Genomic DNA, 25735 nt, shown 5'->3' with positions numbered 1-25735 from the left:
CCGAGATTGTACCACTGCACTCCAGCCTCCGTGACAGAGCCAGACTCCATCAGAAAAAAAAAAAAAAGTTTAAATTGTATCTAGTATACAAAACAAGACCAATGAAAGTTGTTAGACAGGGAAGAGAAGTGATTAGACTGGTCCTGGATAGACTAAATAATGGAGACTGATAGGAGGCCAATTAAGGTATAAATTGAGGGCCTGAGACAAGTTGTGGGGTACTGTCAAATGTTTGTTCAGTGCATACCATTGTATACCAGGTATAGTACATCTTTTTAAAAAAACCTTATAGTCAGCAGGTTAGATGACACTGAAAGATACCATGTGAGAATCTAAAGAAATTACAAGCATGTGGCCAGGTGCTGTGGCTCACTCCTGTAATCCCAGCACTTTGGGGAAGGCTGAGGCAGATGGATCCCTTGAGATCCGGAGTTTGAGACCAGCCTGGTCAACATGGTGAAACCTCATCTACTAAAAGTACAAAAAGTAGCCAGGAGTGGTGGCGAGTGCCTGTAATCCCAGCTACTAGGGAGGCTGAGACAAGAGAATAGTTTGAACCTGGGAGGTGGAGGGTGCAGTGAGCAGAAATTGTGTCAAAACAAACAAACAAACAAACAAGCATGGTGGGGAATGAATCCCAGAGTAGGTGATATTGAAGTTGAGAACTGAAGGAAAAATAAGATTTTAAAGATCTGAACTAATTTGAAGTACTTAGGGTATTTATTGTACATCCTGTATAATCCCTCCATACTCCTAAAGAAAACCATTTTCTTTTGCCCTCACTGTAAATCTACTGAAGCATCTAAAATAGTTATTAAATTTGAAAAAAAAAAAAATGTGATGAGGCCAGAATTAGGTTTCTCTCTTCTGTTCTCCCACAGCACATTATCTTTGCATCATTCGCACACCATTATAATTACGTGAAAATTTGGAAGAGGTCCAAAGAATGGACAGATATTTAGGAGCGCCAGGAAGGAGATAGCACAAAAGGAAAGGAGGAGTATAAAGTTAAATAATTTAAAATGGCAAATGCTTTAGAAAGTTCAAATAAAATCTCAGTACTGTAATTTACTGTAATTTGGAGGTCCTTGTTAATGATATGTTTGCAAGTTAAGTAAGAAATGCACAGTAGGCCAAAAATGAGATTGGACTTCCTATCAGAAAGCTTGGTTGAGAAGTGATGCTACAGAATTTTGTTCTTTTTTTTTTTTTTTAAATTAAGGAAGGGAGTGTCTAATAGGCAAGGAAAGTAACTTGTCACGACTTATTACCATGGATACATGTATTAGTATCTTATAAACAGTATTTCCTCTAGATATTTGCACATATATAATAGAATTAATGTTAGTACATTTCCCTTATCCCTAGGAAAGAATTACTGATGCATACAAACTCTTAACATTTACACTGGAGGTATATAAGGTATGAAACAGTCATTTCTGGTAATTTATTGGGATTAAGAGGGAAGGTTAGGACTGAATTCATTTTCCAAAGAAAAAAGTCAGACAACATTTATTATTTACCAGATTATCACTGGCATATTTCAGCAATTTTTTTTGTTTGTTTGTTTGTTTTTTGAGACAGGGCAACACTCTGTTGCCCAGGCTAGGAATGCGGTGGTGCCATGATGGTTCACTGCACCCTCGACCTCCTGGGCTCAACTGATCCTCCCACCTCAGCTTTCTGAGTAACTGGGACTACAGGTGCGCACCACCATGCCTAGCTAATTTTTGTTTTTTTTTTTTTATAGAGAAGGGGGTTTCACCACGTTGCCCAGGCTGGTCTCCAATTCCTGGACTCAAGCAATCCTCCTGCCTCAGCCTCCCAAAGTTCTAGGATTACAGGTGTGAGCCACTGCACCGAGCTCCAGCAAGATTTTTACATTCTAAATTGGGTTATATTTGTAATAATGAATGTCACTAATAAGAGGAAGTGTAAGTACCAATATGTTCTTTACATGCCTCATACTGCTGTTTTTCTTTTCTTTCTTTTTGTTTTCATTCTTGGTCATACTGCTGTTTTTCTTAGCCAATTTTCTGGCCAAACTCCTCCTCACCACTTATTTTATGTATGCTGATTACTATACTGTACTACTAAATTTGGCTCTTGTCTTGCCAGTTCACACCTTCTCCTAAGGCATAATAACCATTTACTGCTTAATTTTCGCTTTTGTGCTCTATCTTGCTGGGGTGGTATAATAAAATTCCAGCTTAACTGAGTAAGTAAAATGGCTTGCCAATGATGATAAGGACCAGATTTGTTTGGGATATGTAGCAGCACAAATTTAAAAGTAAATAAATAAAACAAGCCTATCTCAATCCTAACTTCCAGACACTGGTCAGGGTGACTGAAAACTGAAATTGTTCATGCTAACCAACGTTTTACAGTTTCCACCTAACATTTTGTTCAGTTTGGTGCCTTCTTGTGCCTCTTATTTTTACAAACACAACTCAGAAGTCCTGATGACTTTAGAGAAGGCACATCCAAGTTTTTACTCATTCCAGATATTTCTGGATATAGCAGGAATTTGAAAACTATTATGTAATTATTCTACCTGTAACATCTGCTCATCAGATTTTAATATTCAAGCCTTGTGGCTTCAAGTCATTGCCTGTGACTGATCATCTTTACAAATGCTAGAGTCCGCTGAAACTGTCTCCCACCCACTAGGGTGCTCATACTAACAGCTAACCCACTAGACCCACTACAAGATTCAGTATTTGTAAAGCTGAAAACGTGGTTGTGGCGTTTACATTTTCATTCCGATCGGCCTAGCCTTCGCTCTCTTCTCTCTTGGATGTTTTATTGCCTTACCTGGTTTGAGAAAAAAATGTGCCGCCCAACCCTTGCAGAGTTAACACGGGGACGCTTGCCAGCTGCGTGCAGTCCCGGCGGTCTGGATACGCGGGGAGGTGGCGGCAGGAACGCCTGGGCCAGGCGCCGGTACGTTATCCCGTTACAGACGTTGGCCTAGTCCGCAGGTTGCCCCTGGAGAGGCGACGGGGACACCAGGCCCTCGACTGGCTCCGCTCCTCCGCGACAGGCTGAGGGAGACAAGCTCTCTTTCGCCTGGGGACGATCCAAAGTTTGGTGGGTCGGCCTTAGTCAGGGCCTACTCGCTGTCGCAAAGAAGGTCAAACTCACCTTGGGAAAGTACGCGCCGGGACGGCAGCTAGCACCATAACAGGCAGCCCCAGCGGCGTCTCCCAGGGTCAGCCCAGGACAGCCAACATGCCCCGCCGCCCGAGAGCCGGAGGCGGGGCCGCCCCCTTCCCGGCAGGCTGCCGATTTCCGGACCTGCGTAGACGCCTATCTGCGCCTCCAGGCGCGCCCCTCCCCCGGCAGGCCGTTTCCCGGCATGCGCCGCGGAGGAAGAGACAGAGTCGACAATAACAAACCAAGCCGCGGCGGTGTCCGCGGCCCTGCCGAGACCTCGGCGTTGCCTCAGGGTCCCCCAGTTGCCTGGGCCCCTCGGCTCTGACAGGCCGTGGCCCTCTGTCCCCCGGCCCCAGACCCAGAGCCGAGGGGCCTGCCCGCGTCCTTCTCCGCCCGGACCCCTCCCTCCTGCCTAGAGTTCGCGGCCGCGGCGGGCGGGCGCCCGGGACGCCGGCGGTTGTGTCAGCTTAGCGGTGTCGAATGGGCGGTTGGTAGCCGCCGCCGAGGACTAGGCGGCGGCGGAAGATGGTGCCGGGGGTCGCTGGCTCTGCTGCTGCCGCCGGCGAAGGAGGAGGCGCTGCCGGGTAAGTGTCGCCGCCGCCCGCGTCCCCTTCCCCCATCTGGCACAGCGGTCGCGCGGCGGGCCCTGGCACGGTGGGCCGGGGTCGCGGGGTCCAGGGTTCCGGCCGGCCCGAGCCCGGCCCACGCGCAGGTGTGTGCACCCGAGGGCCCCGGCGCCTCCCGCCCCGGCAGGTGTTGCCCACTGGCCGCCTTCCCGGCGCGAGAGCCCCTTTGGAGACAAAAGTGGTTCGAGTCGATGCTCCAGCAGGCTGCGGGGGGTGTGGGTCGGGCTGTCTCGTTGCGGGGCTGCCTGCGGCTTTCTCGGACGGAGTCTTGGGATCCCTTCCTCTGCGCTGCCGGTCAGCACCCGGCCTAGTTGCCGGAGTGGCCGAGGGCGAGGGACGTCCGAACCTCCCGAGACACATCCTGACTTGTGCTCATCGCTGCCAGGGATCAGCCCTTAATTCTGTGTTGGATTGGAGAAACGGGAGAGTGGAGTTTGGCCGAGGCCGAACGAAGCTCACCGAGTGGGAGGAACGGAGAGATGATGTCTTTGTCCCGACCCCAGAGTGCAAGGATCGGTATAAAGTTACTCCTAGGAATGACTCAGCCTGCGCCCGCCCCACGGATAGATTTGGGATGGGCGTGCACGCGGATTTTACAGCTTCCTTGGTAGAAACAAAAATACAGTAACCAACAGTAGAAATGGCAGCTTCTGAATGGAATATCTCTATATAGTTTCTTCCACCGCCTGGTGGATGTGCTGTGTTTACTGTTTATGGTTTCGTAATCTAGTCTTTTCCATCATGACTCTTTGAAGTGTGGTCATACCTTGAAGTAGTGTAGACCTGGGTGCCAAAGAAGACTCGTGTGCTCACTGTTGATAAAGAGTCACGTTACTACGAGACATTCAGCCAGATGGGAATGTTCTCAAGTCTGCTGCAAACATTTAAAGTTGTACCTATTTGCTAACCATTTTATTGTGTAGTTTCTTAAATTTTTATGTTTTGATGAAGCTTTTATGATTTAAACGTAGGTTTGGACAGTTAGCAATTTAGGAAGACATTTAAATAGATTTAATTGTGTGTTTAATCAAGAATGTTATTACATTTTGGTAGACGATAAAAAAGAGGGTCCTTCCACTTCTGATCAGATAAAACTCTGAGAAGCCAAAGGACTACTGAGGGAGGTGGCTGATTTTATTTTTTGGATTGTTGGGTCTATAAGCAGACCATTGCTAGGAATGTGAAAATATGTTCGCTTTTTATATTTGTTGTAACAGAATATAGCCCTAATGAAGATATTTTGTCAATAACATTCCTGTCATGTCTTTTAATGTTTGTGATTGTGTTCAAAACCTGGATAAAGTTTTATGCCAGGGATGCTTTAGGCACATAATGCTTATGTGTAGAAACCTCTGTTGATGGAAAGTGGATATTGATGTAGTTCATGTTTTAAAAATAATTCTATTTGGTCTATTTTGAACTTTTTATGGTAATCAAGATATGATTATTTATGTACCTAATCCTTTATATGTTTGTTATTGGACGACAGGGAAGACAATGAAGCGGTATTTTTGTCCCTGAGTTTTCTTTTAGCTCTTGCTGCCAAACACAAGATCAGGATGCATGGCAGATTTACTCTTAGCAAATCAAGTTCATAAAGGCAGAGGACACAAGACTTGTTTTCGAAATTTTGAACCTAAAGTTTGATTGTTAGCCTGAGAAAAGTTTTTAGACTCTATTTAAGATTAACTTAAAAATTTTAATCATGCATTCAGCAAATATTTGAGTACCTACATGCTTTACTTTGCAGATGTGTATGTCTTATGAATATCTTTTTAAAAGAATGTCTGATAAAATGTTCTCATTCAGGTAATGATATTTTCTAACTCCAGTTACACTTTTCTTTTGTAGTAATACTGGCCTAAGACACTTAGGTGAAAATCTAGCAATCCCTTTCAACACACTTTCACGATTCTTTTATTATCTTTTTACCACTGTGATGTTTTTGAACTAGTTGCATGAGGAACATAAAAATGTTTAAGTAATTATTCTTGAGTAGAGACGGGGTTTTACCATGTTGGCCAGTCTGGTCTTGAACTCCTGACCTCAGGTGATCTGCCTGCCTTGGACTCCCAAAGCCCAGCCACTGATTGACTTTTGAATAAAGGCCCAAGAGAAGTAAGGGGTATAAGTGTGTGACTCTCTTGAAAGGAATTTTTGGTGGAAGAAGCAGTAAGTGGAACGACTCTGATATACATGGCATATACAAAGAAAAATGAAGTTACTGAAGCTGGGCTAATATGAGAGAGGGGATAGTGTTGGAAGATTGGGGGACTCTGCATATCCAGGTTGGGAAGTCATGGTAAGGAAACTAATGTACTCTAATTCAGCATGTACAAAGGCCTACAGGTGAATTCAAGTAAACCCAGCATGGCTGGAAAGCAGTTGAAGCCAAATTCATCTCATTTATTCCTGAAATGCTAATTGAACCCCTGCAGCATACTCTTTTAGCTTCAGCAATGCAACAGTGAATAAGAAATACATATTTGTCTATATTTATTTATAGGAAATGGGCAACCACTGGAAATTTTAATGGACATAAATGACAAATGCAGATTACTTTGAGGATGTAGAATAGATAAAAGACTAGCCAAGCGGATTGAATAGTGCCAGGTTGATGAGTTTTTGCTTAACTCACATAGGTAAAAGGATGTAAAGATTACTTGTCTGTGATTCTTTAATTATTATGGACCAAATCAGCTTAATTTGACTGTAATCTGTACCCCCATTGTTTAGGGCCCTGAGAGGATGGCATTTCTTTCCATCCCTTTGTGAAGTTCCGGTTCTGTTGGATTACTTTTTGTAAATGCAGTACTTGAGTGGCTCCAAGTACCCTCTTTCCTGGGTTAATTTGTTTCTGCTTTCATAGCTGTTTAGTGAGTGCTTTGAGGATTGTGGAATAACAATCCTCACCCATTTTTTTTTTCATCCATGATTTTTTTCCACCCGTGATTTTGCTCTTTTGAATTCTCATATTTTATTGGCTTGTAATTGTGCTAGGAGATGAAAATAATTGTGATCCATTTCCTTTTTTTGTCACTGATTTGAGACTGTTCACTCATTTTTTCCTTCACATTCCACACATTATACTTGTTCAGTAACTTTTCAGCATACCTGTTGAAATATTAATTCACTACCATATTATTATTATAGTAATATAATGGCTTTTAGTAATTGTTTTACTGCAAATGCCAGATTTGGGCAGGCTGGTTTAATATTGTTATATGTTTATAGATAATCTTGGTTTAATAGAATGCAGCTAATTCTACATTTTCTTTTTTTCCCCATCTTCCCTGTGTTATATAATTCTGTATTTGATATATAGATAATTTTGGTTTTACTCTTAAATTCGATTATCAAATAAAACAGGCAACTAGAAAATTTTCACTAAAATCATGCATTTTGTGTAGTTTTTATAAATGATAGGGACACCAAAATGTGTAATGCATTCATATGTAGTGATTGCATTTCTGTTCTGAAAGATTTCTGTTATTTTATGCAGTTCAAGCAAAGTCCATAGTAGTATGTAGGGTGTTACCTCATTTTTATAAAACCATATTGCCTGAGTATACACATATACTTCCTTTACACCTAGGGAAAAAAACTTAAGGGTGTACTCCAAAGTATTTTTCATTTTTGTTTTAAACATATTCCTGTTCTGCTGTTTGTACCTCGTTTGCTGTCTTTGGGCACTACCTTTATAAATGGTCGCTTCATTCTTTTGGTGAAATTGCTTGTCTAGTTTATAGACAAGGAATATATTTAGGAAGTCTGAACTTTTATGAGAAACGTTTTCTTTCAGGGAAATGTTAGGAAAATGCCTGACCTACTCATCTTTCATTCTTTTTCTTGGCAGAGAAGAGGTAGGATCAGATTAGAATACATCTGATTTGGGGAGATCGATACCCAGTTTTCAGTCCCTGGGCAACCTAGACACTCCATTTGTGGAGGACACTATCTCCATTGATGCAGTAGCCCGTGACCCCTCAGTGAGGGAGAATTGCTAATAATTGCAGTTTACAGAACTAGAGATCAGGCAAAATTATTTCCAATCATCTTTTCTCTCTGAAGGTTTTAGTCCACTTTAGGGTTATCTAAGTCTCGCTTTCTGTTCAGCTGGAAAGCATCTTGAAGATATTTGTATTCCAGGCACCTAGCAGTGTCTGGCTTATGTCAGATGCCCCCAAAATAGTGGATGAATAATGAATGTGTCCAGTTTTGAAGGTCAGAGATTGTCATTGGGGTGTCCCCCGTCACCTTCTCATATAAGGAAGCAAATTCTGTTTTTTTGTTTGTTTGTTTTCGTTTTTTTAGGCAGAGTCTTACTTTGTCGCCCAGGCAGGAGTGCAATGGTGTGATCTAGGCTCACTACAACTACTGCTTCCTGGGCACAGGTGATCCTCCCACCTCAGCCTCCCAGTAGGTGGGATTACAGGCACGCACTACCACTGCTGATTAATTTTTGTATTCTTGTAGAGGCGGGGTTTCACCATGTTGCCCAGGCTTGAACTCCTGGCCTGAAGTGAGCCACCCACCTCGGCCTCCCAAAGTGCTGGGATTGCAGGCATGAGCCACCGTGTCCAGCCTAATTCTAAGTTTTGACTGTATTAGAATAGTTGACAGTAAGGCTGTGATAATTGACTATCATCGTGGTGGTAATCTCTCAAGAGAATATTGTAAATTAATCTCCAGTTGATAAGTTGGATAGATTTTAATGAGTATGTGAGATACTTTCTGGTTCTTTTCCTCAAATATGGGTATATATGGATTCAGTTGTTATCCCTGTACATCTGGAAACAAATGCACTGGGGTCAGTATATTTTTATTTTTATTTGTTTTTTTTAAGATGGAGTTTCACTCTTGTTGCCCAGGCTGGAGTGCAGTGATGCAATCTCAGCTCACCACAACCTCCAACTCCTGGGTTCAAGCGATTCCCCTGTCTCAGCCTCCCGAGTAGCTGGGATTACAGGCATGCGCCGCCACACTCAGATATTTGTGTTTTTAGTAGAGATGGGATTTCTCCATGTTGGTCAGGCTGGTCTCGAACTCCCGACCTCAGGTGATCCGCCCACCTTGGCCTCCCAAAGTGCTGGATGGCATGAGCCACCGCACCATGTTGGATCAATGTTTTTTTAAATACATCTGTCTTCTCCCCTTCATTTATAGCTGACTGTATCCCAGGAGGATTTAGAAGGAACAGATGTCCTCATAATGAGAGATAGGTTTTTTCCCCCCAGATAAGAGAATTCCTGCTATCTTATATTAACTACTTAAGAGTTCTGTAAATTCAGAGAAGGGAGAAAGAATACTGTAGGCCACCTGTGATAAGGGAAGACTTCCCAGAAGTGGTAATAGGACAATACTTGGACTTTTATTTGTTTTTTGTTTTTGTTTTTGTTTTGAGTTGGAGTCTCGCTCTGTCGCCCAGGCTGGAGTGCAGTGGGGCAATCTCTGGGTTCACGTCATTCTCTCGCCTCAGCCTCCCAAGTGACTGGGACTACAGGCTCCCGCCACCACGCCCGGCAAATTTTTTTGTATTTTTAGTAGAGACAGAGTTTCACTGTGTTAACCAGGATAGTCTCAGTCTCCTGACATCATGATCCACCCCCCCTTGGCCTCCCAAAGTGCTGGGATTACAGGCCTGAGCCACCGCACCCGGCAATACTTGGACTTTTAAAGATGAGTAAAATTCAAATAAGCAAAGATGGGGGTATTTTACCTGGCAGGAGTATGTAAAGTGAGGGTATAGGTTTGTCATGTAAGGGAATAGTTGATGATACTGCTACAAAAATAAACTGGGGTTAATTATGAAGTTCTTGAGTGCTGGAGTTTAATTAAAGTCATAATTGCCACCATTTTTAAAGCTGTTAGTATATTAGTAGCACTGTAAAGGAGTCTGAAGTACATTATTGCTATCCTTCTCATATCTGTGAAAGGTATTGTTGCAATTTATAGATTGTTAACTGATGTGTAGAGGTTACCTGAGCTTCTTTTTTTTTTGAGACGGAGTTTCGCTGTGTCGCCCAGGCTGGAGTGCAGTGGCGCAATCTCAGCTCACTGCAAGTTCCGCCTCCTGGGTTCCCGCCATTCTCCCGCCTCAGCCTCCGAGTAGCTGGGACTACAGGCGCCCGCCACCTCGCCCGGCTAGTTTTTTGTATTTTTAGTAGAGACGGGGTTTCACCGTGTTAGCCAGGAGGGTCTCGATCTCCTGACCTCGTGATCCACCCGCCTCGGCCTCCCAAAGTGCTGGGATTACAGGCTTGAGCCACCGCGCCCGGCCAACCTGAGCTTCAGTGAGATAGATGGTATTCAAATACAAGTAAATTTTGTTCCTAAGTCTGCCATTTTTTATGTTAATCTAGCCTATGTCAAGTTGGCAGATTCACATGCTAAGAGGGGTGGGCAGATAGTGCAATTAAGTGAAACTGTCTGAGTACTGAACCAGAGGTGACAAGGAGAGTGTAGCTGTAAAGGAACCACAGATTTGTGCCCTGCTATAGGCAGCAGTAAGGTGGTAGGGAAGATATTTGAGGGAAGCAGCCTGACTACCTTGGCTGTAACTGTTAGGGAGTATTTAGGAAGGATTTAAGCAGGATAGAGATTTAAAGGCAGAGATAAGAGGTTGCAGGCTCCTAAGTAAGGGTTATGTCATTGGAAAATGAGGGGTTGGATTAGAAAGGAAAAAATGGGTAGGACTTGGACAGAAATAACTGAAGCCTGGTCCATTGTCACTTTGGAAAGTTTGTTTAAAAAAAAAGAAAGAAAAGAAAAATAACTGAAGTCTGGGGCAGTAGTAGAATGATAGTTTATTGACAATGAATCAATTAGGAAGATATGTAAAGGAAAAGCACCGAATTTAAATTTAGACATGTTGAGTTTGAGGTAACAGTAGGATTTCCAGTTGGAAATATGTAGCATCAGTTACTGCTAGTTCTGAACTCAGAACAGAGATCTGGATCAGTCAATAACAGTAACTGATGTTTATATTTCACTTTATGATTTGCATAACTTCCATATATGTGTAGATTATTCGTTAGATCGTGACCACAACCCTGTGAGACAGGTACTTTTTCCTTTTTGTAATCAAATGAAAAAACTTGTTAGGTGAAGTCAGTCCAGGTCACATCGGGCCAGGACTTGAATACAATTCTTTTGATTCCAAATCTCATGTTCTTTTCACAGTTCTGTTCTCCCTCTTCTGTCTACATAAAGCTAACAGTTGGGGCATGGTAACTCATGCCTTTATTCCCAGAACTTCCAGAGGCCGAGGTTGACAGATCACTTGAGGTCAGGAGTTTGAGACCAGCCTGGCCAGCAAAACCCTGTCTCTACTAAAAATAAAAAAAAAATTAGCTGGGTGTGGTGGGGTGCCTATAATCCCAGCTACTCTGGAGGCTGAGGAGAGAGAATCTCTTGAACCTGGGAGGCGGAGGCTGCAATGAGCTGAGATCACACCTCTGCACCCAGTCCCTGGGTGACTGAGTGAAAGTCTCAAAAAAAAAAAAAAAAAAAAGTTGGAAGACTAAACATGAATGACCATTTAGGGAAGGCTAGATTTAGAATGGGAGTGGGGCAGAACTCCCCTAGGACCTCAGATTGGGACTGAAATGGGGAAAGCAGGTGGGAATCTTTGTCTTGCTCTCTTGATGAGACTAACTCTTCTGGGGCAACAAATTCAGGTTCTTTATTTCTTTGTAATGTGTAGGGTGTCATCTGTTTTTTTTTTTTTTTTTAATGGATATAAGTTTTTTCCCATCTAATTATAAATGTGATTTTTAAAAAAAGTGGGAGAAAGTAAAAGTTGGCATCCAGAGATAGCCAGTGTTAAAAAGATTGCTATTAAATTGATCCAGACTTTTTAAGTGCTTGTATATACATATGTTCTCCTCTGCATTAGTTGTAAAAATAAAATCCACAAACAGAATCACATAACATACACTATAAATTTCTTAATGATCAATATGTATAGATCAAAGCAAACATTTTTAAATGTCTAAAATTTGACACCTTATAGGGTTGTGTCATAATTTATTATTTTTTTAGAGAGAGGATCTTGCTGGGTCACCCAGCTCCCAGGCTCAAGCAAACCGTATCCACCTGCCTCAACCTTCTGAGTAGCTGGGACTGTAGACATAATTTATTTAACCAACCTCCATTGATAGTTTTAAAATTTATCATTTTTAAAAGTAATAGTATAATGAAAACCATTGCATATATATATACCTTTGTACACTTGTCTCATTCTTTGCTTCCAGTACATTCCCAGAAGTAGAATTGCTGGTTTGTACATTCTAAATTTTGATACATAGTGCCAGATTAAATTTCCTTAAAAGTTGTACCAGTTTATATTTTTGTCAGAAATGTGCCAGTGGACCCACTGTTAATCTTGTCAACACTTAGCACTTATTTTAATCATCAGTAAGAATCTGAAGGGTAAAAAGTGGTACCTTATTGATGTTTTAGTTCTCATTAGTGAATATGTACCTCCAGATAGTTTATTTTTCTTCATGTTATGGATAGCCATTTGTTATAATACCATTGCATGAAAAGTTGATCCTTTCTCCCGAATTTGAACTCTCGCTGTTATTGTGTAGATGTACGTGTGTATGTATGCGTATACATATACAAAGATCAATTTGGATCTGTTCAGTTTCATGCATTATGTTTATTAATGTACCATGATTCCTACTAACTTGTTAACTACCGTGTGAGTTATGAGTATGTTTGACATGCTTTGACAATTGTTCTCTCATCCGAAGTCTCAGTATATATGGTAGGCAGTTTATAGTAATTCTTAGTGTGCAGAAACTAAAGACTGTTTAAGCAGAGGGTCAAATAATTTAAGAAAATGTTGTTTCAGTTGTTGAGTTACTAACCTGTTCCTTTTAATTTAGAATTGGCTTGTGTTAACTTGTGTAGTATTAAGTATGGTTTCATTTTATAAAAATTAAGAAAGGACTTTATATAAAATGACCATCACGTCGAATTTTAGGAAATCGTGACGATTTGGTGAAAAGTAATACTTATGTACTAGGCTTATATTTATATAAGGCTTATAAAGTTACTTTATAATACCTTGAATAGCAGTTGATTTCTATGCTTCTACCTTACTTAACAATTACATGCAATAACTTTAGTTCTAGATCATAGAGATTCACCCACTTACAGGATTTAATGGATTTTACGTAAATTAGGGGGACATGTACATAATAAGCATTCCCAAAGTTGTAAGTTAATAAAAGAATTAGCTCCTTTTAATGTTTGTTTTCTTAAAAGAAATCATTGGTTTATTAAGTTTATCCTCTTAAGTTTTTAGTAATGTGATCAGTGAGGGTAAACTGTCAGTTCCTAGTTGGAACTTGATTTTACATATCCTTTTATGTTTTTTTTTTTTATGTTTTCATGTCACCTTTGTGTGAATTCTTGTCCATTCTTTCTCAGTCTAACTTTTGCATACCTCTCTTCATGTTAGTATTATTGAACTACTTGGAAGGCAGGTAATGTGCTATTGATTACTCTTCGGCACTAGCACACAATAAATTTCTTAAAATCAGTGTTTGTTCAGTGTGTTAGACTCATGTTTAATATATTATTTGACTATAGAAGATCAGAAGAATAATCTAGTGTACCCCTTTATGTTTTAAGATGAGGAAACTGAGATTCAGAGAAATTGGATAATTCCTCAAAACCACAGTAAAGATGTGAAGCTATGGCTAAAAACCAGACCTCTTATTTCTGCCCAAGTATTTTTTATTTCAGGGTGACCAAATATGTATTTGGTTACTAATGTCCCTTTTTGCTGAATGTTTTTAACAATTGTGACATACAAAGGAGAGAATTCAGCTTCATGGGATCATTTTGATAGCATATAGAAGTATGTAACGTAAAGTATACAGTCTAGTGAATAAATAGAGACAGTGTTCCTGTGGATTCTCTTTGAGCAACTTTCTGATTTTACAGTTTTGGTTGTTGTAGTCCTTATCCATGGTTTTGACCTCAAACATTTATTGACTCTTTACTATCCCTAGGTAGTATGTTGGTGGCATTGAGGTATAATATGTCATGACCAGATTTTTTTTTTAGCCATTTGCAGTACAGCTTGGGCAATGTAAGTTACTTGGCAAGTGGCAAAAAAGTGTAGCAGGGCATTTATTTATGTTCTGAATACCAATACTTATTTGAATAGTTCAAATTTGAAGTATGGGCTGTCATTACTTCAGGAACAAGACCACTGACAGCCAGTACATTAAGGAAGACTTTACGACAGAATATTTGTGAGTTCTTGGTTACAAAATGGAAGCTGTGGAATGACATGAGTAGAGGCATGAAAATCCATTTATCCATTCACCTCATTTCAGGAGATGAACCTAAATGGTGTGGAGCTTCGTGTAGGGGCCCAATTAAAGGAAATAGTGGAGTGTCAGTCTAGGGAACTGAGACTTGAATAGAAGTTATGACCCACTTAAAGGAAATAGTGGAGTGTCAGTCTAAGGAACTTATACTTGAGTAGAAGTTTTATGAAGCATTTTTGGTTTGGGGAGAAATAAAAACATTAAAAGAATCTAAGATTATGTAGTTGGTGGTGTCATCTGAGATGGAATCTGCAGCTAGTAGGTGCTCAGATAGGTAATTGTTAGAGCCCGATATGCAGTAGGAAGCTCTGAATTAGATAGCTTAATGGGAATAAAGTGGAAGAGAGGATACACATACTTAGTAACTGTTTATGTGGAACCAAGGAGTACTTATTCATATATGATGTTAAAACATATTAAACCAAGTTGATTACTTTTTTTTTCTTTTAATATAAGATACTGGGAACACATTGGCTGATAAAGAAACTGCTGAAAATTAACTACCTGCATGCGGTCTCTCTCTGTTACTAAGTTACTGTTTGGATTCTGCCTTGTCACTTGCTTAGAGTACTGCTAGTAGAACCCCAAGAGTACATTTGCTTATGAAACCCTGTTTATTCAACAGATGCTTTTGAGTGCTTTGTGTTATGTCACAGAGTTACTTCCTGTCCCTAGAGAACATTTTTGGATTATTTACTGTGGTTTCTTTTTTTTTTTTCTGCAACAGCCATATGAGGTGGGTATGATATATATCCCCATTTACAGATTAGAGAATGGAAATTTAGACAGACGTGTATTGATGAAGAAAGTTGTTTTATTGTTTTATCTACATTTTTTATTTTTCTTTACTTTTCTTTTTTTTTTTTTCTTGAGATGGAGTCTCACTCTGCCAACCAGCTGGAGTGCAGTGGCATGATCTCGGCTCACTGCAACCTCCACCTTCTGGGTTCAAGTGATCCTTCTGCCTCAGCCTCCTGATAGCTGAGATTACAGGCGAGAGCAACCACACTCAGCTAATTTTTTTATTTTCAGTAGAGATGGGGTTTCACCATGTTGGCCAGGTGGGTCTCGAACTCCTGACCTCAAGTGAACCTGCCTCAGCCTCCCAAAGTGCTGGAATTACAGGTGTGAATCACTGTGCCTGGCCTGTTTTTTAATCTACATTTCTTTTCCTGATAATAAAGCCGTGCAGCTCATGAATCTTCTGGAGAAGATTCATTGAATAGAATTTTATAACTTTGACTTAGATTACACAAAATTGGTCTTTATACAGGTCATATGATATTTCTTTTAATAAGAGAATTTAAAACATTAGCATGAATAAGTATATTTTACTCATCCTGGTACCCGTACAGAGTATTTAACTAATTTTATAAACCATACATTTCAATTAAAATCTGACCAACTTTTATATTGCTTACACAAAAATCTGTATTTCCATTCACTTACTGCATACAATCTGTGAAATATAAAACAACAACAACAGCAACAAAAAACTTGAATGGTTCAAGTCACAAACAACTTGTTGTGTAATTATTACATGACCACATAAAGATTAATAATCCAGAGTTGAAATAACAGTTCAAGATAGAAATAGCTTTTTTGGCTACGCAGGGTGGCTCGCATGCCTGTAATCTCAACACTTGGGGAAGCTGAGGCAGGTGAATTACCTGAAGTCAGGAGTTTGAGACCAGCCTGGCCAACATGATGACACTCCATCTCTACTAAAAATACAAAAATTAGCTGGGCATGGTGGCAGGTGCCTGTAATCACAGCTACTTGGGAGGCTGAAGCAAGAGAATCCCTTGAACCCAGGAGGTGGAGGTTGCTGTGAGCTGAGATCACACCATTGCACTCTATCCTGGGCAAGAAGAGCAAAACTCTGTCTCAAAAAAAAAAAAAAAAAAGATCTGGTCCTTCGCACATTGTTATACACATAAGGTTGTGCAGCCCTTTGAGAAAGAGACCAGTTGTGTGTGTTTCCCTAAACAACTGACTTAAGAGTCCAATTTATACAACTTACCTTTTAGAATCTTTAGTGATTAGGTACTTTGGGTGTCACCTAGGTCAGCCTCCCTCTTAATGCAGTGACAGGTCCAGGGAAATTAAATTCAAGTAAAGATTTCACTTTTCTTTTTTTTTTTTTTTTTTTTTTTTTTTTTGAGACGGAGTCTCGCTCTGTCGCCCGGGCTGGAGTGCAGTGGCCGGATCTCAGCTCACTGCAAGCTCTGCCTCCCGGGTTCACGCCATTCTCCTGCCTCAGCCTCCCGAGTAGCTGGGACTACAGGCGCCCGCCACCTCGCCCGGCTAGTTTTTTGTATTTTTTAGTAGAGACGGGGTTTCACCGTGTCAGCCAGGATGGTCTCGATCTCCTGACCTCGTGATCCGCCCGTCTCGGCCTCCCAAAGTGCTGGGATTACAGGCTTGAGCCACCGCGCCCGGCCAAGATTTCACTTTTCATTCCTGTGGTGATTGTTGTTAAACATTAAGATTGAGAGTGTAGTCTGAGAATAAGAAAACCTTGAATATCCTTTATATTGGTTAGGCATTGGTGCAAAATGAAAGTTTGTTTTGTTTGTTTTTGTGTATACGTGTTCACTTATAGGAAACTGTAATTTTCATTATTGGCAATTGTTTCCCTTTATTTACTAAAGCATATTTAGTGTTTATGCCTTGCCATGGATACAGGGTGGTCACTCTGTGTATTAGACATTGTTTGTATGTTCTGCTCGTGTTAATGGATTGGCCGCAAATAAGATATGCCAGTGACCAATAAGATGTACTTAGTCCAGACTTAATTAAGAAGACATTGCTGATTTTGTTTCTTTTCTTTTTGCTTTTTCTAAAGATAGACTCTGTTGCCTAGGCTGGAGTGCTGTGGCACAATTTGTGCTCACTGCAGCCTCAACCTCCCAGGTTCAAGCCATCCTCCTGCCTCAGCGCCCCCCCACCCCCACCCCCTGTAACTGGGGCTACAGGTGTGCGTCACCACATCTGGATAATTTTTTGTATATTTGTAGATATGGAGTCTCACCATGTTACCCAGGTTGGTCTGGAACTCTTGGGCTTAGCAATCCATCTGCCTTGGCCTCCCAAGGGTGCTGCCAGTGCACGCAGCATGTTGCTGATTTTCTTTGAGACATAATGGGAAAGAAAATTTCTCAGCGCTGTCTTACCACAGTGAAAGACTGCCTTCAGAGTGTTTCAGTTACCTCTTCCCATCAATATGAGAAAAGATGAGTGTGAGGAATAGGTAGAGGGAAAAAAATTGAAGTTTTTTGTGTAGCATGAATTATGTGAGGCCGTGATATAGGTGATTTCTAGTATGCACATAGCTCTTGTATAGGCACTGTGCCAGTAGGTAGGTATTAGAGTAGACATGATTCTTTACAGTAGCCTTTTATAAAATGGACTTGCTTTGGTGAAACAGCTTCTGGCATCGTTCAGACATTTTTATCCTGTTGTGTGGGTGCAGAAACACTGGGATTGTTCTATAAGCTTTCTGTTTTTGTATTTTTGTAGGTTTTTTTTTGTTTTTTTTTTTTGAGACAGAGTTTCGCTCTTGTCACCTGGGCTAGAGTACAGTGGCACAGTCTCGGCTCACTGCAACCTCTGCCTCCCGGGTTCAAGCGATTCTCCTGCCTCAGCCTCCCAAGTAGCTGGGTGATTACAGGCATGCGCCACCATGTCCAGCTAATATTTTTCCCCCCCACTAGAAACAGGGTTTCACCACGTTGGCCAGCCTGGTCTTGAACTCCTGACCTCAAGTGATCCACCTGCCCTTCCCTTCCAAAGTGCTGGGATTACAGGCATGAGCCACCACGCCCGGCTGCATTTTTATAATTCTTGCGGAAATCAAAAACACAGAAAGATAGGCAATAGAAGAATGAGCTATGATGTACCCATCATATTGATTCAATTGTTATCACCTCGTGGCCAGTCTTGTTTCAGCTATACTTCCATCTGCTTCTCATTCTCTTGTTACTTTAGACCTGTAAATTTTGAAGAACAGATATCCCCTGTGATAGCCCTATGAGAAAGATGTTATCTCTGCTTTGGAGATAAGAAAATTGAATGCTACGATAAATTTCTTTTCTAAAACCACCCAGCTTGTAAGTGGCAGAATAAGAATTTTAACCAGGTCCTCTGCAGTCAGTTGTTTTTCCTTCTGTTTAGGTCAAATTATAACCAACAAGGGTGGTGTATTCTGACAGCAGCTAAATGTTTTACTGGAGTATTTAGTATTTACTCGAGTAATTTAGTACCTACAGACACTTGTTGTTACTTGTTTTGGGTTAGGGTTAGATAAGAGTTAGATTTTTTCCTTTCCTCTGCATTCTTTTTGACCATTTAAAAAATCATATTTAAGATAGGGTGTGGGCCGGGCGCGGTGGCTCACGCCTGTAATCCCAGCTCTCAGGGAGGCAGAGGCGGGAAGATAGCTTGAGCCCAGGAGTTCGAGACCTGCCTGGGTAATACAGCGAGACCCCGTTCTCCACAAAAAGGAAAAAAAAAAAAAAAAGACAAAAAAAAAAAGATAGGGTGTGGTCGTTCATGCCTGTAATCTCAGCACTTTGGGAGGCTGAGGCGGACAGATCATCTGAGGTGAGGAGTTCCAGTCCAGTCTAGCCAAGATGGGGAAACCCTGCCTTACTCAAAATACAAAACAATTACCTGGGCGTGGTGGCAGGTGCCTGTAGTCCCAGCTACTCCTGAGGCTGAGGCAGGAGAATCCCTTGAAATAAGGAAGGGAAGGTTGCAGTGAACTGAGATCGCACCACTGCACTCCACCCTGGGCAACAGAGTGAGACTATCTCAAAAAAAAAAAAAAAAAAAAAAAATCACATTGCATATATTGTAAGTCTTGTTAGAAGTTATTCTCTGGCCGGGCACGGTGACTCAGGCCTATAATCCCAGCACTTTGGGAGGCTGAGGTGGGTCGGATCACGAATTCAGGAGATCGTTACCATCTTGGCTAACGCAGTGAAACCCCGTCTCTACTAAAAAAATACACAAATTTAGCCAGGCGTGGTGGCAGGCACCTGTAGTCCCAGCTACTCGGGAGGCTGAGGCGGGAGAACGGCGTGAACTAGGGAGGCGGAGCTTCAAGTGAGCCAAGATGGCATGACTGCACTTCAGCCTGGGCGACAGAGCGAGAGTCCATCTCAAAAAAAAAAAAAAAAAGGTTATTCTCTAATATTTTAAAATTTCTATTCAAGACAACCCTGGGCAACATGGAGAAACCCCATCTCTACAAAAAAAAATACAAAAAATTAGCTGGGCGTGGTGGTGCATGCCTATAGTCCCAGTTACTTGGGAGGCTTAGGTGGGAGGATCACTTGACCCAGGGAGGTTGAGGTTTCTGTGAGCTGTGATCCTGCCACTATACTGTAGCCTGGGTAACAGGACGAGGTCACATCTTAAAAAATGTATACATAAACAAAATCAAATTTTTAGTTTTTATCTATAACATTTTAAATCCTGTCTTAAAATATGAATAATAAAATAATGGGTAGACAAATATTTATTACTAATAAACATAGGAAAGTGTCTTGTGTATGCTTTAACTATATTTCAAATTTTTTCCCTAAAATTGATTTTCATGGTACAGTTATTGGCTTAAGGAAATGAGATTTTACAAAACCTTTGCTTACCTACCTCCACAAACACCAGTTGCTTTCCAGAAACATAATTATTTAAAGTACATTCCGACCTGTATTATGAATGTTGAATGTGATTAAAATAATACTTTTTCTAAGTGTTTTATTATGGAAATTTGCAAACGTATACGAAAGTAGAGAGAATGTTACAGTGAACGTAATATAGCCATCTCACTTGCTTTAATAAGTACCAACAGTTTGCCAATCTCACCTTTCTACTGCCCAACTAATTCTGTTCTTTCCTTCCAGCCTTCCTTCCTTCACTTATTTTTGCTGGACTAGTTTGAAGCAAGACTCAGGCATCATTTTACACACTAATTTTTCAGAGTTCATTTTTTGTTACTACAATGCCATTATCATCCAAATGAAAGTAATTGTAATTCTTTAATCTGATACCCTGTCCATACATAGATTTGCACATTTGTCCCAAAAATGTCTTTATACGTTGTTTTGAGTCAGGATCCAGGATCCAAACAAGTTCACACATGGCATTTGTTTATTTTGTCTCTTCCATCTTTTTTAGTTTATATGTCTTCTCTCTCTTTTTTTTCTTTTTAGAAACCATTTGTTGAAGAAACAAAGTCATTGTTCTGTGGAATGCTTATTATGAATTTAGCTGATTGATCATAATATTTGTCTTTTTCTTTATAGTCCATATTTCCTAGAAACTGGAAACCATGGGTACATATAGATGCTTGATTAAATTCAGGTTTAATTTTTCAGAGGTGGGCTGAGGTGGCATGAAAACTTTTTACTTGGGCTGTGTCCAGTTGAATCACTGTTAGCTGGAGTTTTTCCACATAAATGGACTGAAATACGTATCTTTTTCGTTTCATTTTGTTTTGTTTTGAGATGGTCTCTCTCTTGCCCAGGCTGGAGTGCAGTGGTGTGATCTTGGCTCACTGCATCCTCCATCCCCCAGGCTGAAACGATCCTCCCACCTCAGCCTCACAAGTAGTTGGGAGTACAGGTGTGCACCACCATGCCTGGCTAATTTTTGTATATTTTGTAGAGATAGGGTTTTGCCATGTTACCCAGGCTGGTCTTGAACTCCTGAGCTCAAGTGATCAGCCTGCTTCGGCCTCCCAAAGTGCTGGGATTACAGACGTGAGCCACCGTGCCCAGCTATCCAAAATACATTTCATATAGGAAAGATCGTGCTTAATTTCTTTGCTTTTTCAGTTTTTATGATGGGTTCTGTCTTAGCTCACTCAGGTTTTTTGTTTTTGTTTTTTTGAGTATCATTATGCAACATGGATTTTTACAGGTTTTTGCCATTCAGTTATTTGTACTCATTCTTTTGATGCTCAGACTGTCCCATCATAGCCAGTAGAGACCATTTAAAGTTGTTTTCCTTGCCCTTTTGACCTGATCTCTTTAGTCTTTGATAGTTGTCTTGCTATCAAAGATGTTCCAGGCTTATGTGATTGGTACATTTTCTACTTCAGACATTTAGCATTAGCCACTTCTCCAAAGGTTCTTTTTAGAAACCATAGTAGGCTGGTTGTGGTGGCTCACACCTGTAATCCCAGCACTTTGGGAGGCTGAGGCAGGTGGATCATGAGGTCAGGAGTTCAAGACCATCCTGGCCAACATGGCGAAACCCCATCTCTCCAAAAATACAAAAATTAGCTGGGCGTGGTGATGTACGCCTGTAATCCCAGCTACTTGGGAGGCTGAGGCAGGAGGCTTGAACCCAGGAGGCAGAAGTTGCAGTGAGCCGAGATTGTGCCATTGCACTCCAGGCTGGGCGACAAGAGCAAGACTCTGTCTCAAAAACAAACCAGAACAAAACAAAAACCATAGTATGAGTGTGCAGTGAGTTTAGCTAACTCTACAGTTAGAAGGAATAGTTCCACAAAACTGCCCTCATTTCAGATACTAGCTGCAAGTTTGGCAGTACCCAGAACCCACCCTCACTTCAAACCAGCTGACTACAAACTCACAGATTCCCCATATCTACCCTCTCTTTGGAGAATTCACTAGAACAGGTCAGGGAACTCAGGAAAGCACTATACTCACAATTACACTTTTATTAGAGGGATACACAAATTAAAATCAGGCTAAAGAAAATAGGCAGAGAGCAGAATCTGGAAGGGGTCCAAACTCAGAGCTTCTGGACATCATTGCTGGTGGAGTCATGGACAGTATTACCTTCTCTTGGCCACAACGTGTGACAATATACAGAGTATTGCTCACTAGGGAAGCTCACCTGAGTCTTTGGTGTCCAGAGTTTATTAGGGCTTGATCCTGTACTGTTTACATGACTGACCTTTAGTCTCTAGCCCTTCCTGGAGGTCAGACCAATGTCTTTAGTCAGTAGTTCCTCTGGAGGTCAGAACTGAACTGATCCATGAGTCACATTGCTACACTGACGTGACTGAAGCCCTGAGTCAAACAAAGACAGTTCGATCTGGCAGGACATTACAGGGGCCCAGAGATCACCTCGCAGTAGTGAAGGGCAAAGGCCAGACCTTTCTTTGGTCAGTGTTAATTCTTCACCGCCTGTTGTGCTGTGGGTACTTTTCTTATTTATACTAGTATTTCTAAAGTACTTTTTACTTCTTTATACATTTTATTTATTTTCTCTTGCGTTGAAAACCTTGGAATCTTAGGTCGAAAATCTTGCTTGCTTGGTAGGTGAAAAATATTGTCTTCTCTTTAGATTTGTATTTCTTTGATTACTGAAGAGGCCTCAGTATTTTCCACATTTGTTAACCATTTAATAACCTACCCATGCCCTTTGCCTATTTATCTGTTGTGAGTCTTTGTGATTTTCTTATATATAGGAACTCTTACTAAAAAGCTAATAGTAATCCTTAGTCACTTGTTATTGTCATTCTCACCAGCAGTCACATCTTTGGATATTTGAATTAAATGATGGGTGGCAGGTATAGAAAACAACTTCCTCTTTTTGGTTTTCTACCCTTTCCTCTCCCACTAAGCTAGAATACCAGTCATTCTGTGATCAGTCCTGGGTCTATCATCTGTTAGAAAGAAAACTGAGAAATTGGGTCTGTCTCCTGGCAGGACTTCTTTGTATTGTTGCTGTCACTTCCATATGATGGAAGTGCAGCTTGCCAGGAGATTCAGTCCTTCACTAGTAGATGCCTGGTATTAACTAAGGTATGTGCAGCTCTCACTGAAGTGGCTGTAGTTGCTTAAGCTTTAGAGGAAGAGGCACACACTTTCTCTCTAAAGGATCAGATAGTTAAGTATTTTAGGCTTTACTGTCCAAGAGACAAAATTGAGGCTATGATGTGTAGATGTTTAATGTAATAAGAAAAAGACTCCTGCTTGGTCCCATTTGTCTGGGATGAGCCATCCAGGATGGTGGGCATGTTTTGTGCCCAGTTGGCATCAGTTTGAGACTATCTCTGGATCCACAAGAGACTACCCGAGGGGGATGAGCCTGGGAGTAGAGGCCAACACCATTTTACTTTCTGCTTTGAAAACAGATCCGGAATCACCCTCCTCTTCCTCCTGAAAGCCCTGTGGGAGACCATGTGACCTGTTGGGTCTTCCACTCGAGAGCCAAGATTATACTCCTCACTGCCCTGAAGTTACTAGCAGTAGCAGTGGAGTTCCCTATTTGTAGGTGGCCTCAGTGTGTGCCCTGGGAGTGAAGTGTGTAAGGGTGCAAAGGGGCAGCTGTCCGTGTTAAACACTCAGCTCTGTTCTTGGCTATGATAGGTAGGTTCTCCTCTGTATGTTTCTTTAGCTATGAAGTATTCAGTATGCATATTTCTAGAGAATTCCACACTGCCAGGATGACCAGGTATGGAAAAATTTCTCTCTGCTACATGCCAAGATCACCTTTTCTTTTTTTAAATTTTAAGTTAAAGGGTACATGTGCAGAATAATACAGGTTTGTCACATAGATAAACGTGCCATGGTGGTTTGCTGCACAGATCATTCCATCACCTAAGTATTAAGCCCAGCATCCATTAGCTATTCTTCCTGATGCTGCCCCTCCTCCCACCCTCCACCCTCTGATAGGCCCCAGCGAGTGTTTTTTTCCCCCACCCTACCCCCATGTGTCTATATATTCTCATCAGTAACGGGATTGCTGGGTTAAATGGTATTTCTGCCTCAAGGTCTTTGAGGAATCACCACACTGTCTTCCACAATGGTTGAACTAATTTGCACTCCCACCAACAGAGTAAAAGCATTCTTTTTTCTCTACAACCTTGCCGGCATCTTGTTTTTGTTTTTTTGTTTGTTTTTTGTTTTGTTTTTTTGACTTTTTAATAATATCCATTCTGACTGGTATAAGATGATATATCATTATGGTTTTGCTTTACATTTCTTTAATGATCTTTGATGTTGAGCTTGTTTTTCATGTTTGTTGGCTGCATGTATGTTTTCTTTTTCTTGTAAATTTGTTTAAGTTCCTTGGAGATGCTGGATATTAGGCCTTTGTCAGATCGATAGATTGCAAAAATTTTCTTCTATCCTGTAGGTTGTCTGTTCACTCTGATGATAGTTTGTTTTGCTGTGCAGAAGCTCTTTAGTTTAATTAGATCCCATTTGTCAATTTCTGCTTTTGTTGCCATTGCTTTTGGCTTTTTTGTCATGAAATCTTTGCAGTGCCTATGTCTGGAATGGTATTGTCTAGTTTCTTCTAGGGTTTAATAGTTTTGGGTTTTACATTTAAATCTTTAATCCATCTTGAGTTGATTTTGGTATGTGGCGTAAGGAAGGGATTCCGTTTCAGTTTTCTGCATGTGGCTAGCCGAAACTCCCAGCACCGTTTATTAAATAGGAAATCCTTTCCCCATTGCTTGTTTCTGTCAGGTTTGTGGAAGATCAGATGGTTGTAGGTGAAGATCACCTTTTCATTTATGGACACAAGGAAATCTTGTTCTCTCAGGATCTGAGTCCATGCCATTTCTTGGATGATGACTTTGCTTTCCGTTGAAAACCTTACCTTGTCACATTTAAAGTGCTCTGTTATTCTACTCTTCTTATCTCATATTGAAAGAGGGTTTTTTTTGTATTGTATTTAGTAAAGGAAATTTTTTAAATGGTCACATAAAGGAGAAAATCTCAAGGGGGAAAAAGTGCTGGTATTTCTAAAGGAATAGTAAAGTCCCAAGTCATAGAATATGCTTACTGCATGTAATCTTATGTAAGGAATTTTAATGTAGTATGTTCATGTTCTTTTTTCTCTGTGATCCAGCTATGGATTTTAAGTTTTGATGACTTTCTTTCTATGTGACTTTAGGAAGCAACTTCTTTGAGCCATAGTTTTGTCATTTGAATGATGCAGATAATTCTTAACCTTTCTCACTATATTTGCGAGAATATCATGTACTTCATACAGTTCTTACGTCGTGTTTCCAATCAATGGAAGCTATTGCTATGCCAACAGTATCATTATCTCTAAAGAATAAAAGCAAAGTGGAAGTATGTATTTTGGAATTTCATGTTTGTTTTTACTTAAAAAAAAAAATGCTTTTTTGTAGCTTTTTTCCCCCTGGAAGTAGGTATCATGGAGTTTTATATCAATACAAAATTTTCATGTTGCCCACTTTGATATTAACATTCATGAGAGCTGACAATTTTATTATTTTGTATTTTATTCCCAGAGTTAAGAAAATACCTGATACCTACTAAATTCTCAGGTGATATTTTTATTGAATGAACGTATTTATTGACCTGTGTTCACACCCCGGCTATGTTTACTTTTGTTTTGGCTTACTAAGTTTATTCCTTTAGACAAATTTAATCCGAATCATAATTTCTCATCTGCAAATGAAAACACTAATGATATGAATGTATTACATGTAATGATAAATGAAGTCATGCATGTAAAACTACTTAGCATAATGAGTGGTATACAACGAATAACTCAGTAAGTATTAGCAATGATTATGATTTATTTTATGTGCCATATACTTAGGACATGTGAAGAAAAGAAGAGCATTTGTGGCCATGA

The 25735-nt window shown here is 40.7% G+C and overlaps 2 protein-coding genes across 4 annotated transcripts in view; one reads left to right on the top strand and one right to left on the bottom strand.

The window, feature by feature from the left end:
- Positions 1-1571: 1571 nt before the first annotated feature.
- Positions 1572-4294, bottom strand: LOC117079605 (translation initiation factor IF-2-like). Its single transcript, XM_033203641.1, has one exon. The coding sequence runs from the start codon at positions 4140-4142 to the stop codon at positions 3624-3626; it is 519 nt and encodes a 172-aa protein (XP_033059532.1). The 5' UTR covers positions 4143-4294; the 3' UTR covers positions 1572-3623.
- RB1CC1 (RB1 inducible coiled-coil 1) overlaps positions 3349-25735 on the top strand; it is a 96789-nt gene continuing 74402 nt past the window's right edge. Inside the window, exon 1 of one of the 3 annotated variants that reach the window (XM_033203623.1) lies at positions 3349-3740. The gene's annotated coding sequence lies outside the window, so the exon portion shown is untranslated. The remainder of the gene's footprint in view (positions 3741-25735) is intronic. The other 2 variants (XM_033203622.1, XM_033203624.1) reach the window with 2 other exon arrangements.

This window comes from Trachypithecus francoisi, unplaced genomic scaffold, assembly GCF_009764315.1.
Source record: "Trachypithecus francoisi isolate TF-2019V2 unplaced genomic scaffold, Tfra_2.0 Lachesis_group7, whole genome shotgun sequence".
NCBI lineage: Eukaryota > Metazoa > Chordata > Mammalia > Primates > Cercopithecidae > Trachypithecus > Trachypithecus francoisi.
This window is presented reverse-complemented; position numbering and strand designations above follow the sequence as displayed.

What these genes read in the sequence shown, in the direction of transcription:
- LOC117079605 (XM_033203641.1), bottom strand. Translation starts at nt 4,142, where the DNA reads ATGTGTCTCGGGAGGTTCGGACGTCCCTCGCCCTCGGCCACTCCGGCA.